Below are 15,748 nucleotides of genomic sequence, written 5' to 3' on the forward strand. Positions count from 1 at the left end.
AGCGTCTTGGGTAAATAGCATCTGCGAGAAACTGCTTCTGCAATCTCACACACCTAGCTAGGCACCACGAGTGGCCTTCACTGTTACAGAAGTTTCTCTGTCACGCCGTGACATGTACCAAGTCTTCCCAGCCGACACTCCGCAACGAGCATGAATGGATATCTCTTTAGATGGCACTAAGACACCTGTCCCCTTTTACAAAAGTGCCTCTATCCGCTCGAAATGCGAACGACTTGTCTCGAAGGTTCGCCTTGAGTGTCTCAGGGGTCTTTCTTCCGCGCCCTTCTTTAATAAGCCCCGCGACACCTGCACCACCAATTCCCGAGTATCTGAACTTTGCCAGATCCTCGCGTCGATCGAGCACGCCAAAGCCAAATCCCCACGATCCCTTAAGGAACAAAACACACAGAGAGCCGCTATGTACTCGCCCCGTCTAATGTCGAGACTCCTGATGCAGCCGTTCCCACACTCAACTCTCTGGTCTGTAATTTTTAAGGCAGATAGGTAGGGATCCCCTTGCTCGGTTCGCAGCTGTAAGTTCGTATTGTTGGTTCTCTTACAATAAGTCCCCTCTTACGATCCTTTTTGAGTTCCCCTTTATCACATACTGCGTAAAGGTCTAGCCGTATACTCACACTCTGTTCCTAATGGTTATCAGTTGTCGCAGTAGCATATCCAGCACATACGACCATACCAAGTAGTGGAGAATTCGGGCTCCCGTCAAGCACTTCTCTCAAGTGTGATGTCTTCCATTTTTTACATGTCATGTCTCCAAATCCGAAGCTATAGAATTCAGTTTTTGGCGGTTAATGGGTTAACCAACCCCCGCGCTGAGACGCCCGTCACCATATAGTCCTCTACTTCTACCTACCTAATTAAAGCATTTGAAGTCGACACTGCCACTGTTTTTACACATACACACAATGCATGCGGTACTAGCAGCAGTCCGACATTGGAAATATTCTCATAACCTACGCTTTCAGTACCTGGCAAAGCCATTAGGTTCTCCAGTATAAGGATTTAGTAAATGCGACTCTACACTAAGAACAGATCTGGGGCAGATCGTCTGTACTCTTAGACATCCATGGAGAATACGAGTATACCGAGCGGGGTCAATAGCTCCATCACAATCGGACTGATTCTCGCCGATGAATATCAGCCTATACTGTAGAGCAGCGCAGTGGTATGAACGGAACCCGAGATGCCGAGGTATGTACATGTAAGCAGGAACCAATTCAGGCGCCCGCTGGTGTATTCAATTCTGGTGGGTGCAACTTTCAGCTTCCATCTTATATCGCACAATACACTCATCTTGGTCAACAAAGAGCACCGTTTACAGCAACCATCGAAAACGACCTCCCCATGGCCCCAGCTAATACATCGCATCATCTGTACCCGCCCTTCCCTGATGGCGTGGTAACTGCCCCCCTGGTCTCCATCTCACTCGCCGAGTTGGAAGCGGATGATGGCGCCGCCTCAGAAGCTCTTTTCAAAGCGTCAAAAGAGTTGGGTTTCTTCTACTTAAAAATGTATGGTTCTTCTTTGGGCGAAAAGATGGTTTTACTAGCAGAGGAGCTCAATGCTCTCCAAAAGAAGTTTGACGATTTGCCATTCGCAGAAAAGGATCAATTTGCCCGTGAAAAGTTGCATCCCTTCTTCGGCTATCGTCACAGCGAGATAGGCCCCATGAGAGAAGACGGCACGCGTGATCGGAACGAGCTATATAATGTAAGATCGCTCAAGTCTACCAGCGTCCTAGAAAATGGCACTGACCGCAAATTCAGATGCGCAAAGATGACATTGTTGGGAATTGTGAGCCGCTGCCGTGTCCCGATCTGATAAAGCAACACTGGGAGTTGCTTCGCGAGTATGTCTATAGTTGCCGAGCGGTCATCGACCTCTTGATCGTACATCTCGAGAGGCATCTCCAAGTACCTTCTAGCATGATTGCCAGACTCCATCGCATAACCGAGCGGTCTGGTGATCACATTCGATTCAACAAAAGCGGAATCCAGTCATACTCGGAAGAAGCCGCACGCCGGAGTGAGCATACAGACTTTGGAACGCTCACCATCTTGTTCAACTGGTTAGCTGGGCTGCAGATCCGCCTGCCGGACACACAAGACTGGGTTTACGTTCGGCCCGTACCCGGCTCAGCCGTGGTGAATCTCGGCGATGCGCTCGTCAAGTTTACGGCTGGCCTGCTGCGATCAAACATACATCGCGTTGTTCCTCCGTTGCCACCCCAAGATGGCCTAAGCAGACACAGCCTTGTGTACTTTTCACGGCCAGAGGATAGTGTTGTCCTCAGAAGGCTAAAAGGTGGTCTAATCGACGGGCAGCCTGTCAGTGAGACGAGCGATCCGGAGATTCGAGCCGAAGAATGGATTCTTCGGCGCTCCGTCGGAGACTTGCAAGGCGTTTATACCCACAAGGGAGGCCTTGAGCCGCGCAGCTTGGTAGTCGCTGAGGGCTCTCTTTAGAGATACAGGCGTCAAGGTAGACAGACCCTGGATGGCGGCTGTTATGAGATGCTGGGTTGCCTCAGCCCAACTTACATGTAGGTAAGGTACCTATCATACATACAGTATGTACGCAGCAGATCCCAGGTCCGAGTAATTGCGACTCCAACTCGGAATTGTAACCATGGGGTTTAACTATCTGAGCTGGGGAAAATATGTTTCAAATGGGAAGCCCATGCCTATCACAATTTACATGCATTTGAAAGGGCTTGAATTACTAACTCTCTCTACTCTTTCCCAAGCCGTTTCCTATCTTCCTCTGTCGGAGGTCGGGCAGTGTCAGTTAGGCCGCAAATCTTCCACTCCACCTTCTGCGGCAAGCTTTCATCCCAGGCCGCTTTGATAAGAGTAAAGCAATTCGTCCCCAGGTGGGTGAGAGCACCATTGCGCGTGAACCAGTAGGGCGTCCAAACCATGGCAAGGTCGTGGTCAATTAACACCGTAGGCCTGCCATCAAGCCCTTCTTCAAGCTCGCCATCCTCGATCGAGTCCCACGGCATGCGGTCTGCAAACCCGTGCGGGAATTGCTCATGTTCAAAGCCCTTGTTTAACTGTTGCATTTACAGTTGTGAGTATGTTGTAGTTTCGGGCGCGGAGATGGTCTCGCAATGTCATTACGAAGTGAATCAAGTCCCTACCATAGCTCGAGCGTGGCACGCAGTTCCATACGGGGCGAGAGTAGCCAGAAATTGATCTCGTCCTGCTGCACCGCCCAGCTTCAAGGTCTCGAGAAGTCGAACGCATAGGTCGACAACTTCTCGCTTATCTGCATCCGTAGCAGTGAGTGACGAAGATTCCATACCTGAATTTTTGAGATGGAATTATAAAATCTCGGAGAAATATGGCTTGATAAAAACGGTCAGACCTCAGAAAGGCGCGTGAACAAGTGGCTTTTTCTCACCTCACCACCTATACGATATATATCCATGGATATGCCGAGTTTCCGGCCGGTAAGCACTAATTTCAAGTGGAAACAAGGCGGTTTTATAAGATCCTGGTTGGCTATATCATCGGGCCATCGGCTACCCCATAAACAACCCAGCAAATTAAGCTTCAACACCAAGCTCCTTATCAGAACACATACGACTAGGTAGTGGAAAATTCGGGGTCCCGTCAAGAGCTTCTTTGGTGTTACATGTCTTCTGTTTTTGGCGTCCCAAGACTCCAAAGTTGGGAGTCGCATGATTTCGTTTTTGGCAGCCAGCCAACCCCCGCGCCACGTAGCTTGTGGAATGGGCCAGGCGGTTGTCGATGATGATTAGACCGTTCACGTTGGGGCAAGAATCCGGTGATGGAGAAGCAAGGCATTGTGTGCGAAATGAAATCATCAGTCAGCAAAACGGATTGCGTTCCTCACCTAATTTTATGATAGTCTTATGATATGATTGGTTCTTTCTTTCTGTGCAAATGCCTCTTTGGGCATTTAGGTACCTACAAATCGGAAGCTTACCTGCTCGTAGATTTTCCGCTACTTGTAGATCTTACAAAAGGCGCTCAATTTATAACCCTTAGTCATGAAGCATTGCCGATTCCTCATCACTCACAGTGTTTCTTACTACAGTCAGATTATAGGGAGCGGGAAGTTGCTTGTACGTTTAAGCGGACTTGCGGTGAAATGGATACACTGGTATGGGAATGGCACCGCTGTTTTCTATCTACATGTACCCCTAGGGGGCCTCATAAGCGGGCCGTGCTGCTCCATTGCTTTGAAAAGTACAATTACCACTGCTCTTCATACTTATATATACATGTAACTGCGACCCAAGTGTCATGGCATATCGACCCTCACATCTTGATTATCATTACAACCTCTATATTTAACTGCAAGTCTTCCAAGGCTCTGACTACCTGAGCCATTGAAAATGGGCGCCAATGGTTCAAAGCCAGTCGATCGTAGCCGGAGAGTCAAGGTCATTGGCGCCGGCTATCCTCGAACGGGCACAACCACACTCGTCCTTGCTTGTGAGAAGCTGCTCAACGGCCAAGGTCTCCATGGAGGATCTCATGGGCTAGCTCGTGAAGATGAGTATAACAGGAAATGCTACGAGCTCTACAAGTATCGACACGATAAACCCCACGTGCTACAGCTGTTGAAAGAGCTTACAGAGGGGTTTGTTGTTACAAGCGACATTCCCTTTTTCAGTTTCGTGCCTGAATTATGCGAGCTGTATCCCGATGCGCAGGTGATTTATGTAAAGAGAGATCCAGAAACCTGGTGGAGGAGTATGGGGGCCGTCGCAAGTAATGCACAGACCAAATTTCTGTCCATGCTATTCTGGCCGGTTCCCGGTTGGAGATGGAGCATAGGCGTTATCGACGGCATGGCTGCGATGTATGACTGAGTGCTCGGTATTCACAAATATAGGTATTGAGAATACTAACATGATATAGGGAACGAGAGTCCTACAATCCAACCTCTGGCAAGATCCCAAATCCCGGTAACACTGCAGCATTAGCCTTCTTTCGAACACAAGAAATGTATACTGACAACGACTTAGAATCAATGGAACGCCATATGCAATCAGTAATCGACAGTGTCCCCAAGGATCGACTTCACATTGTACGACTGGAGGACGGATGGGCGCCATTATGCAAGATCCTCGACTGCCCTATCCCAAACGAACCGTTCCCCAAAGCTAATGATGCCGAAAACGCTGAACAAATATTTCTGAACATGGTAAAACGCTCTCTCACCATCTGGCTGTACTACATCTTGGCAGGGACTTGCCTGGCAGGCAGCGGTTGGTGGCTCTGGAGAAGTTTTGGTCACCGAGTATGAACCACCTAATTGCTGGTCGTGAAGGAGGATGACTGGATGAGTTTGAATTATTAATCTACCGTCATGGTGAAGGGACGCGTTACTCCGATGATGAGAGTGAGGAGGTCCTTGAATGGTTTCTTTATTGATAATCCTTTGTGTTTTATCATAATATTAGATACCTTACAATTATAGTGTGTATTTAACTCATCTGGTCGTCAATTCAGTACCTCCATAATCTTGCGCTTGCTACCCGCACTACACAAATCGACAAAGATATACTTAATTATAAGTTTAAGTTAGGTGAGTTTCTTGTCTTGGTGAATTAAAAGGGACAACAGAGTATAAAGTAAGAATGATGCAGCAAAATGTTTCGGGAGTATTATACTCTCACCCGATACCTATTATTTACTTATATATTCTAGCGGAAAAGAAATCGAGTTATACTTCTGCTAATCAATTGTATTAGGTGCCTCTCACTGCACATACGACCATAGGTAGTGGAAAATTCGGGGTCCCGTCTGCTCCCCCAGAGACAAGCCACTAACCGGCAGATTAGTAGTTAAGTGGGTGACCATTAGCGAACACCGGCTGTTGTATGTTGTTTCTTTTTTGCATTTTTTGCTATTAAATTGACGCTGTTGTGTGTTATTCTGTCTTTTGTAGTTGGGTGCTGCAATGCGGGTGAGAGGGGCGCCCTCACGACCTTCTTTGTAGACCAGACTCAACGAGCTCCGTAGGATGAAATAACGGTCTAATGCCTCTGAAACTATAATAAAAACTCAAGTGGTTCCCTGCAGTTCCTCCATAGTCAATACAGTGCTTCATTATACGTCTTTGAGTCAAAAAGTTGGCTACTCTCATGGGTCACTTACACACACAACTTCATACAACATCCGTTACGTATCAACCAGCCACATTGATGATCTAGAATGCAATCCTGGTAAACACCTGCAGCATATATTGAAAGAACAATGTCTACCCTTTTTATCTCGTTGCATTCTCTTATTGGAATTATTCCGGAAGTATGAGTGTTGATCAATGGACGTAAGCACACCCAAAATTGAATGCAGTTGAACTACAACACACTGTTTGAACAGCATCCCCTAGTAGGCGTTACGCCAGAAGCCCATACTTTCAATACCAGAAATAGTCTCCGCCCAATTCAAACTTGTCGTAACATCACAGGCATAATTCGATTCTCAATAAGTTTTTGCGGTTAATATTCCTAATATAAGTGTATCTGGAGATATCATTCATCCTCCCTTGGTCTACGGTGTAATGGGACATCTCTTTATCAAACCTCTGTCTACTATTCGACGAGATCGACCGTCAAGGACATCGACTACACTTAATGGACTCGATGATCGAGTATATCGAGGATGCCCACTCAACTTAGTATATAAGCTTACGTTATTACGATCATTCAGACAAATTTGATAGCCAGTTTTTGACATGGCAATCAGCTTTATTTCAGATGCCACACCCAGTAGCTGTGTGACCAATACAGAGAACGCCGGTAACCGATCCGATTGATCCACCAATATAGACCTGGAGCCCAGAGGTTTGTCTTTGGATACAGCTAATGTAACCATACTGCCATAGAGGACCCGGTTCGTTACAAGTGACTCTTTGCTTTCAAGCATCTACATTTGACCTTAAGGCCATATCCAGAGTCACCACCAGGAACGCGATCCTGTGGCAATTCAAAAAGCATTTACAGATACTCGTGGGATAAGTAGGCATAATAGAGGGTTACACTTGCCAGTATCAGGTGCTTCAATAATCGAGTAGATTATCTGATATGTCCAATCCAACTCTAAGCATACATGAAAGGTTTCTCATTGTCATGTTTATCAGTTATCTTATATTCTGAAAATCGTTTATCACATTATAAGAGGAATGAGAAATTCATATATAGTACTCATTGGACAGGAAGTAGCATCAAGCAGGTATGATAATATATAAAATGAACGATCAACTGGCGATCTAAAACTAATTAAGGAGCGATTTGAATTAAACTCGTATACCCAGTCATTTCCTTCTTCCTACTCAGAACTTTCCACTTATAGCCGTGAAAATGAAGCTTATTCTCACAGTCCTTCTGGAGCATCAATTGGCTGACTCGTACGTACTTTTCACAAAGTACGCATCTCTGTCGATTCAGACCATAACAATATCCAAGAGACGACCTGTCAACCGCTCCGAAATTTCCAAGCCTCTATGGATCAGAGCAGTTCGGGTCAGAGCATAAACAACGGCCGCAGTCAAATGTAACAGCATTAAATGTCAGCTCCCCATACGTCGAGATGTCATTGGGGTTAGGATAATAAAAAGGAGCACTTCCACAGACTCCGCACCCGTGGCCAACAACTAGTTCATTCGTCAGCACCTTGTCTACGCAGCCTAGACAAGCCCAGTACAATCCAGGTCCTTCAGATATACATGGGGCGCTTGATCACCCAAGGAAAACATGACGTACTATCGGCAGCCAATCTCTTAGCATCGCTCCCCCAGCCTCCGCCAGTTCCTTGAAAGAATGCACAAATGCCGTTGGAGCAGGCGATTTGCTGTCCATTGTTGAACCAAGTACTGTCGCTCGCTGTGCACCACTTGGTTAGTACAGAACTACATAGCACTAGGATCGAGAAGAACAAACCGGAGTCGATGTATGTCTGGAGCTGCTTTGCAATCCCAGTGCCTGCAAAACTGCAACCAGCTGCGCCTTCGCAGTTGATGCCCTCTGCAGAGACGGAGCCGATGCCAGCGAGGGCGATCAGGATGGTAACGGCGGTGTTGGAATGCATGATGTTGGTGATTGTATTGGTGCTTTGGGTACTCTGAAGACGGATTCGAAATAACAGAGAAGAACGTGTCTTATATATACGTCCTGCTGCCTCTCCATAAACCGAATCGACATGGTCCTAGTGGTGTGGAACGTGATATGTTGTATATCGCAGGGTTCCTGGCCAACCACTCTAGCAGATACACCCCTTTTTTGGTCTATGTCGAGGGGTCGAGGAACTTGAGAAGATGATGAATGAGCTAGCACAATCATCTAGGCAAATATCTGGCCTATTATCCGGACTATTATCTGGGTTATTATCTGAGTTACTATCTGGGATACTATCTGACATAACCATTCAGGCTGTGAACGGAGTCCGACGTCGAGCTCGTGTTTCCGGGGTCGTGCACATTTGACATGGCCAGTCAATGACATCTTGAATGCAGCATACAAGGATTGAGATATGGCCATGTTCTTTCTGAGCAGCTCTATGTATGGTTCCGAGTAGCTCTATGTATAGGTCCGCTCATATCGTATAGCGTCCTTCTCTCTTGCCAAAACCTATCAACTTACCGTACAACAAGCTATTTGCCAACATCTTCTATAGCAAGTATAACAGAAAACCCATTCTACTTTCCTGAAACTATTGCGTATAACCCCGGCCGAACGGCTATGGCGCCAATCGCGTTGACTGAGAGAGATGTGTTACAGAAGAGTTATAGTCCAGCTGCTTACTTGCCGTAGTCTGTTCTCGCTAAGGAGATTGCAGCATACTATTCGTATTACACTGACACTGCTCCGTACCTGGCCACGACGCTTACTGATGAATTAGCCAGTACGATAAATCAGTCATGTAGTCAACATTTATTCGAGCCCTGTCGAGGATATTCCAAATCCCGTCAAACTACTTTGTACGGGATAAAAGTATGGAATAACGAAAGCCGGCGGTGAACTCTTATACTCTGTATATCTCATACTTGCATTCACCAACTACACCATACTGGTATCAGTTAATAAATACCAGCCTATCTCTCAAAACATGGATTAGCTAGAAATACACATTCGCTTAAGTAGTAGTAGTAGTAGTTCATTCGGATGAGGTGTTAGTTGGGCTAACCCCAGATTCCCGCCGGCAAGTGAGTATCAGAGTAGAGACCACAAAATGAATACGTGCGTACACTATAGAGCAAGGATGTCGCCATTTTGTGTGTGCAATATCTAAATTTGTGTGCTGATAATCTACCCAGCTCGACTGATTCCTCATACGGCTTGATCAGGCTTGTATACCATTAGGCTAATAGCAAATAAGGTTATGACATTCTATTAGACCTATCGAGTTTGGTTAGAAACTGAGAATTATATTGCTGACAAGAAATAGAGAGGCCAGGGGAAGGTCACCTACCTAGTCTGGTTATTATTTTCGCACCAAACAGCGCATGAGTTTATACAGTCTGAAAGCGACTATGCAAGGTCTCCTCGTGATAGTACTCGTCAGCCCAATGGCTGCCACATACAGATAATGGATACGAACTGTATCTTAAGCCCCGAGAACAGCCAACCATAGTTGATACCAATTACCTTTTTTGGGTCAGATGTCTTCTGTTGTTTGCTGCTATTGCTAATGAGGAAGCCGTCTTCATAGGTCATCGTTAATAAGCTCCGCAGGATGAAATAGTGTGCCGATGTCCCGAAGATTCCTAGTGAAATGAAAAGCTTAATAAAGATGATTCCATATAAACTAAAAAGCTTAACAAAGATGATACCTTGTAGTAGAACGATACTCCCCGTCAGTCACTCCCTACCCGATACAATGCTTTATTATACAACTTGGAGTCAACTGTTTAGCCGCTCGATGAATCCTAATTGATGGAAATACGCACAACGTGAAATCCATCCTAGCTACATCGATATTCCATATCAAAATAAAGAGTAACCCGCAAACTGGCGGCATTTATCCCGTCGGATGCGAACAGAGTCATCCCTACTTCGTCCTGCATTCCCCGATCCAACGTTGAGAATAAGCACAGCTATACCCCAGTTTCTCCCCAGACATAGTTGAAGACCAGTAGAGACCAATTCTCTCATCTGAATCAAACTCATCTCCTCACAAAACACATAATACTCTAACATAACCCCCATACACGACCGCAAGAGAGTCATCACAGCACAATCATCTTCAGTTTCACACAAGCCTGTCCATTTCAAATCTAATTGCCAAGCAAAAACCCAAAGCTAAAAATCTCTCACACAAATCACAAAAAAAGGAAAATGCAAATCAAAGTCTCAAAAAAATAAAGACCGCCCCGTCCTCACTCCCCTAAAAAGCTTCCTACCAAAGCCCCTCCGCCTTCCCTCCCCCAGCGCCAGAATGAAAATGAACCCCCTTCCCTTTTTCGCGCCGAATAAACAAAAGCTACACTCTCGCCGCTTCAAAAACAGATAATATATGTGTGTGAGCATGTGTGAACGTGTTGTGTGTGTGTGTGTGTGTGTGTGTGTGTGTGTGTGTGTAAATGTGTGCATATATCTGAGAGCAAAAGGGCAAATGCATCGACATTCCAAATCGTTGAAACCAAACCTGCTTCCTCATCATCATTCAAGCATACCCTTCCTCCAATTGGCCCTCCCGGGGCTCAACTCGTTATAAATCGACAACCCCAACTTCTCTTCACCGTCGTACTCTCAACGGTGCCGGCAGCAAATCCAGCGGCGGCTCAGCAGGCTCACTTATACTCCTCTGCCTCTCCGTCCTATCATCCCTGTCGTCTCCGTCTCCAGAGCTAAGACTATCATCCGCCTCCACTTGACTGCTCTCATCCTCCTCGCTGCTATCGCTCTCCTCTTCCTCAAATACGATTTGTCGCATGACAGTCTTTTCAAACAGGTCAATCACCATTCTACGGACGCCGAGTCGGTAGTGATTCCACTCCATCAGCCCCATGACCGTCTTGAAGAATTCTGCGCTGCGGAAAGCCATTGGCTTGCGAGCTTTAATTTTCTGCAGCTCGGTGACTGCTTTCCGGTATAGGACAGTGTTCCCAAGGTCTACTATAAGCTCTAGTATGCGCTCGCTAATGGCACTGTCGTTGAGAAGGGGTGGCATTTCCGACAACTCCAGCGGTGGCCGAGCAGGTCTAGGTGGAGGCTGCTCCTTTATAGTGCATTGTGACTCTGGTAGTGTTATAGAAGCAGCCGTCTCATGATGCCACGGCGAGAGTGAAAACAGCGCCGACAGGTTAAACGGGATACAAAAACCAAGAGAAGTGCCCATGAGCGTAGTATTTGCTTCCCATCCGTGTTCAGACAGAATTTCCAGACCATGTGTCGATCGAGAAATGAGACCGAGCACGAAAAAGGCCGTTCCACGCAGACTCATCACCTCGTGTTGTGTTGCAATTTTGATAATCTGCTCAACCATGTCGGTAGACTCCAGGAATGGGGCACCAAGCTCCATGGATCCCACGTTGCCCACAGCCCAGAGGCAGCCCTTGACCTTTGTAATCAGCTCGGGGTCCTCAGATTGCATGCCATGTTCACGAATTGTATTGGCAAACTCGTCAAAATGGCCCTTGTCACTGAGCAGCCTGCAACCCTCTTGGGTTCTCGTCAGCTCCCTGTAGAAATGGGGCGGTATATGGCTGTCATGATAATCGGTTTCCGCCTCATGTTCCTCAAACACGCTGAGGCGGTGATGTTGTTCGTCCGTATCCGTCAAGAATGCCTTGGCCAAGCTAGCCTCGATAAGGCCGACATACGAATCGTTTCTTCCCAGAAACCAATCGTCCATTTCGTTGCTGATATAATCAAGTCCATCTAGGTAGTGATAACCAATGGATGTGGACAGGAATCGTAGCAAGAGAGGTGCTCCAATCTCGCCAAGATGATCCAGGGCCGGACGACATTCGACAATGTACGCCAAGTAAGCCTTTCTGTTACAGGCCTTCTCCAGTATCTTGACCGCGGTAGAGCAAACCTCAATCTCCGGATCGTATAGCTGGGTGACTAATAGTTGGATGGCCCACTTCGAGTCGCTCACTTCGCCCCGGCCGTCAATGGACGGTACCCTCCGAAGAGTGCATTTCCGAAGTGTATTTGTGGCGTGTATTCGGATCTCTTTCGTACCCGCCGTCAGCGCTTTCGAAAGCAAGATGCGGTGGTGGCCCTGAAGACTATAGTCAAAACTAGAGAGAAGAAGCTTGACAAGATCAGGGCGCTGGGTCAGCTCGTAAATATGGTACATCATGTTGAACATGCGCCACCTCTCCAGCATGGCCAGCCCCTTTGGATCGCCAGTAAGCACTCCAAGCATCGGAAAGTAACCAGCGCAGAGGGTATCCGTTAGCCTGTCCTTAGAAAACATGGGATATTGTGCGGTTAATCCACTAGTCTGTCGCCCAAACGTCAGCATAGAAACTATCAAGTGGTCTTGTTTAGATGAAGCTTACCGGATCGCACTGAGCCAGACATTCCGCAATCTGCCTCAGCAGCTTGCTATCTGCCAAGAATCTGACTCCCTCTGGCGATTGTAACAGGGAGTGCACCAGAGCACATCCAGCCCTGACGTACTTTTGTGCGTTTCGTGTATTTCGGACGTCGGCAAACTTGTACTTGAACGGTCTGTAAAAGCTCATGATTCTCTTCATGAATTTGGAAGCCTTGATGGCCTCTTCAAGTCTCTTGCCGACTTGCAGAGGACCGTCAATAACCTTGATAATATTCTCCCAGTTCCATTTGGAATAGTTGGAGCTGTTGAGTACGCCAGTGTCGATGAGAAGCTGTCGGAATGTGGCATCATCAAATGCCACCGTAGAACCCGCCTTGCGTTGATCATCAAGGAGGGCCAGATCATTCATGCTATCACTCGATGGTAGAATGCCAGCCAAGGAGTCGGCCGGCGCGCTCCGGTATAATGTGCGGTTGATGCTGCTCATCTGGTACACAATGCCCGACGCAATATAGGACTGGTGGTCACCAAACTTGGCCGCCGCCGAAAAGAGTTCCGGCAAGAGTTGTATCTCTGCGCTCCATGAGGGAGGAAGCAGCCTTGCCGCCAGCTTCAGCGCCTCGCCGATCAACAGCGTCGTCTTGCGCTTAAGCATGGTGTCATTCTCGGAGCGCGCAACATGTAGCAGAGTCTGGATGAGTCCGGATCTGATGAGAACCGCCAAGATGAGCGCCGTGTAATGGTCCACAAAGTTTTGCTCTCCCATATCTTCTTCTAGATACCCTCTATCTTTACTCTCAGCTTTCAAGTTCAGGCTGTTCACCCTTCCGTAGGTAGTCAGCCTCCGTCCTGCCAAAAAGGACACGGCCCAGGCAGGGGGTTTAATGCGAAGGAGTGAGAAGAGCAAGTCCAAAATCGTTTCTCGGACGGCAGGACTGGGGAGAGATACACTCATGATAAGAGATCGAATAGACCGAAAGTCGTACATGCAGAGCGTCATGAGGCCAGACCATGATCGCATAGCAACGGAAATGGCTTTGCAGTTCTGCTTCAGCACGACTTCGCTGCCAGCAAGCTGGCTTGTAAAGGCGTTGAAGACCACGTCCAGACCATACCCCGGTTGGATGTATTTTCGTCTTTGCGGCGTGTCCAGGAGATAGAGGAAGGCAGCCGTCAGACTCTCCGGGGCCTTGTAAGTTCCCTCGGAGAGAGCCTCAGAGAGCGGGCCAAGACCACCTGACGCCAGGATCAGACGGGGATCTCGTACCATAATCTCCGCCAAGGTTTCGATGCAGATTGGCCGTAGGCGATCTGTGTTTTGTTCAATGGGCTGGGCTGATCCAGACCGATCATCACCGTACTCGGCAACGGCTACAATGGTCCGTACAACAGCACGCGAGATCTCTTTAACTCCGTCTTTAACGTCAAGAAATGCTCGGACAAACTTGAGAGCCTGCTCTCTTTCGACATCTGCCTTTCGATAGTTGTTCAATGACCTAAAAGCACGTTAGCTTGATTTCCACCAAATACCCGAAACTCTGGAAAGCCCACCGTATGACTAGAAAGTCGGTATTCAAGCTCCTAATCTTCTTAAGAGAGTTTCGATCCGAAATCGCATATCTGGTCGCACGATAGCCAGCCGCGACAACCTCTCGGCTTTCGCTGAGGAGCATCATCTGCATGCGGAGGCCAAAGACCGACCACACCAGGTCGTATTTCAGGGTGGGATGTCGCTTGAACAGGTCGACCAGAAGATTCGCCCGAGTCACATAGTAGTCGGGCGTCATCCCCCCAACTTCCAGCGCTTGGAGGAGCTCGGCAAGGGTAAATGTTGGGTTCTCGGTAGATTCTTCGACGTCTGAGCCGGGGCCCGATCGGACGCTATGCGGTGAGCGATGGAGAGCAACATCTTGCTGGGCTCTGGTCCTGGGAGGCGTGCTGGGCGGTGCCGCTCTGGTGGCCTGGGCATCCGAGATCTGCTGCTTCAGCACCTTGATGCGCGAATGGCTGGCGGTCAGCTCGGCCTCGACCCTCTGGCGCTGCTCCTTTGTCTGCTTTGGCTTCTTGAGGTTGAGAGCCTCGAGCATGTTTTCGCTGCCCTCCTTGATCTTCATTTCTCTGCTGAGCTTGTCCCGCAACGCTGAGAGATTCTGCTCGGCAATCTCGCCATCCTCGACCTTGTCCACGAAGCTGCTTGGGTAGACAGGCCCCGCGTCGGTCCGGCTGCCTGAGCGGATGGGGATCATCTGGCTGCGCAGCTCGGAGGAGAAGCTGCCGGGGCCGGCGCCAGGATTGAGGCTGCTGGCTCGCGGAGCATACGAGGCGGCCGAAGCCGATAGGTTCCTGGAAGCCCCGCCATTGGGAATCTGCAGCCCAGTGCCCTCGCGATCGATGCTGGTCCGGCCGATGGTCTGCACGTCGGACCGCTCGAGGCTCTGCGAGGGCCGGCCGGACGTGGCAAACCCCTTCTGGCTGGACGAGGAGCTGGCCAGCATGGCGACAGGCGACGCCCACCGAGGGGGGGGGAGGGACTATGCCCTCAGCATTCGTATGTTTATGCGGCCAGGAGTGTCAGCGACTCTGGGTTCGGGGGATCCGTGTTCGTTCGTTCTCGCTCGCGCTGTGTCCAGGCAGTGTCGGAGAAGATTGTGATTCGGATTGTCGACTCGTCCGGCTCGAAAGCACATGAAACTGGACGGGCAGCTGTGCTTATTGGCGGACAACGAATGGAACGCTGGGTAGATCGCAGATCTGAGCGGTGGAAACTTGGCGCGGCGGGAAGGACAAGCTAAAAGACACAAGGCCGAGCGAAAATCTGAGCACAGCGAATTGCGCAGATTCGACGGGCGCGGCTGCGAAGCTGGTCAAGACATGCGAGGGGACGAGGCTGAGCCCGCGACACAGCAAATCGAGCACGAGGCAGATGGACTGGATGAAGCGTTACCAGCCGTCAGGATTTCACAAAGGCCGGGATGAAAGCATCCACGCATGGCTGGGTGAATGAGGTTTGGTGGCTGTACGAGTACTAACTGTAGCAGCAGAGCTGTGGCACAGCAGTACAGGCGCTGTAGGCCATTTCGCCAGCAAAGTGCAAGTACCTGCTTGTCTATTTCTACTGCGCGAACATCTACCCTATCGTCGGCGATTTAGAACTTGGACTCTTCGAAATACCATGTACAGAGTGCATAAAGAAAGAAGAAGAAAGGATCTGCCATGTACAGGTAATAGCAATGCTAATT

At 48.6% G+C, this 15,748-nt stretch overlaps 5 protein-coding genes across 5 annotated transcripts; 2 read left to right on the plus strand and 3 right to left on the minus strand.

Annotated features, from left to right (window-relative positions):
• Positions 1-1,362: 1,362 nt before the first annotated feature.
• On the plus strand, positions 1,363-2,483 carry Triagg1_1505 (uncharacterized protein; the record flags this gene model as incomplete). Its single annotated transcript, XM_062895583.1, has 2 exons — positions 1,363-1,728; positions 1,785-2,483. The coding sequence occupies 2 exons, from the start codon at positions 1,363-1,365 to the stop codon at positions 2,481-2,483; spliced, it is 1,065 nt and encodes a 354-aa protein (XP_062759844.1).
• Positions 2,484-2,749: 266 nt separating this feature from the next.
• On the minus strand, positions 2,750-3,322 carry Triagg1_1506 (uncharacterized protein; the record flags this gene model as incomplete). Its single annotated transcript, XM_062895584.1, has 2 exons — positions 2,750-3,073; positions 3,161-3,322. The coding sequence occupies 2 exons, from the start codon at positions 3,320-3,322 to the stop codon at positions 2,750-2,752; spliced, it is 486 nt and encodes a 161-aa protein (XP_062759845.1).
• A 1,062-nt stretch (positions 3,323-4,384) lies between these two features.
• On the plus strand, positions 4,385-5,323 carry Triagg1_1507 (uncharacterized protein; the record flags this gene model as incomplete). The annotated part of the gene is made up of 4 exons (XM_062895585.1): positions 4,385-4,854; positions 4,914-4,960; positions 5,021-5,199; positions 5,243-5,323. The coding sequence occupies 4 exons, from the start codon at positions 4,385-4,387 to the stop codon at positions 5,321-5,323; spliced, it is 777 nt and encodes a 258-aa protein (XP_062759846.1).
• A 2,120-nt stretch (positions 5,324-7,443) lies between these two features.
• Positions 7,444-8,087, minus strand: Triagg1_1508 (uncharacterized protein; the record flags this gene model as incomplete). Its single annotated transcript, XM_062895586.1, has 4 exons — positions 7,444-7,501; positions 7,641-7,686; positions 7,763-7,882; positions 7,940-8,087. 4 exons carry the CDS (start codon positions 8,085-8,087, stop codon positions 7,444-7,446), a joined length of 372 nt encoding a protein of 123 aa, XP_062759847.1.
• A 2,646-nt stretch (positions 8,088-10,733) lies between these two features.
• Positions 10,734-15,004, minus strand: Triagg1_1509 (uncharacterized protein; the record flags this gene model as incomplete). Its single annotated transcript, XM_062895587.1, has 3 exons — positions 10,734-12,452; positions 12,511-14,005; positions 14,061-15,004. The coding sequence occupies 3 exons, from the start codon at positions 15,002-15,004 to the stop codon at positions 10,734-10,736; spliced, it is 4,158 nt and encodes a 1,385-aa protein (XP_062759848.1).
• Positions 15,005-15,748: the final 744 nt, after the last annotated feature.

This window comes from Trichoderma aggressivum, assembly GCF_033847375.1.
Source record: "Trichoderma aggressivum f. europaeum strain CBS 100526 chromosome Unknown scaffold_003, whole genome shotgun sequence".
NCBI classification, from domain to species: domain Eukaryota; kingdom Fungi; phylum Ascomycota; class Sordariomycetes; order Hypocreales; family Hypocreaceae; genus Trichoderma; species Trichoderma aggressivum.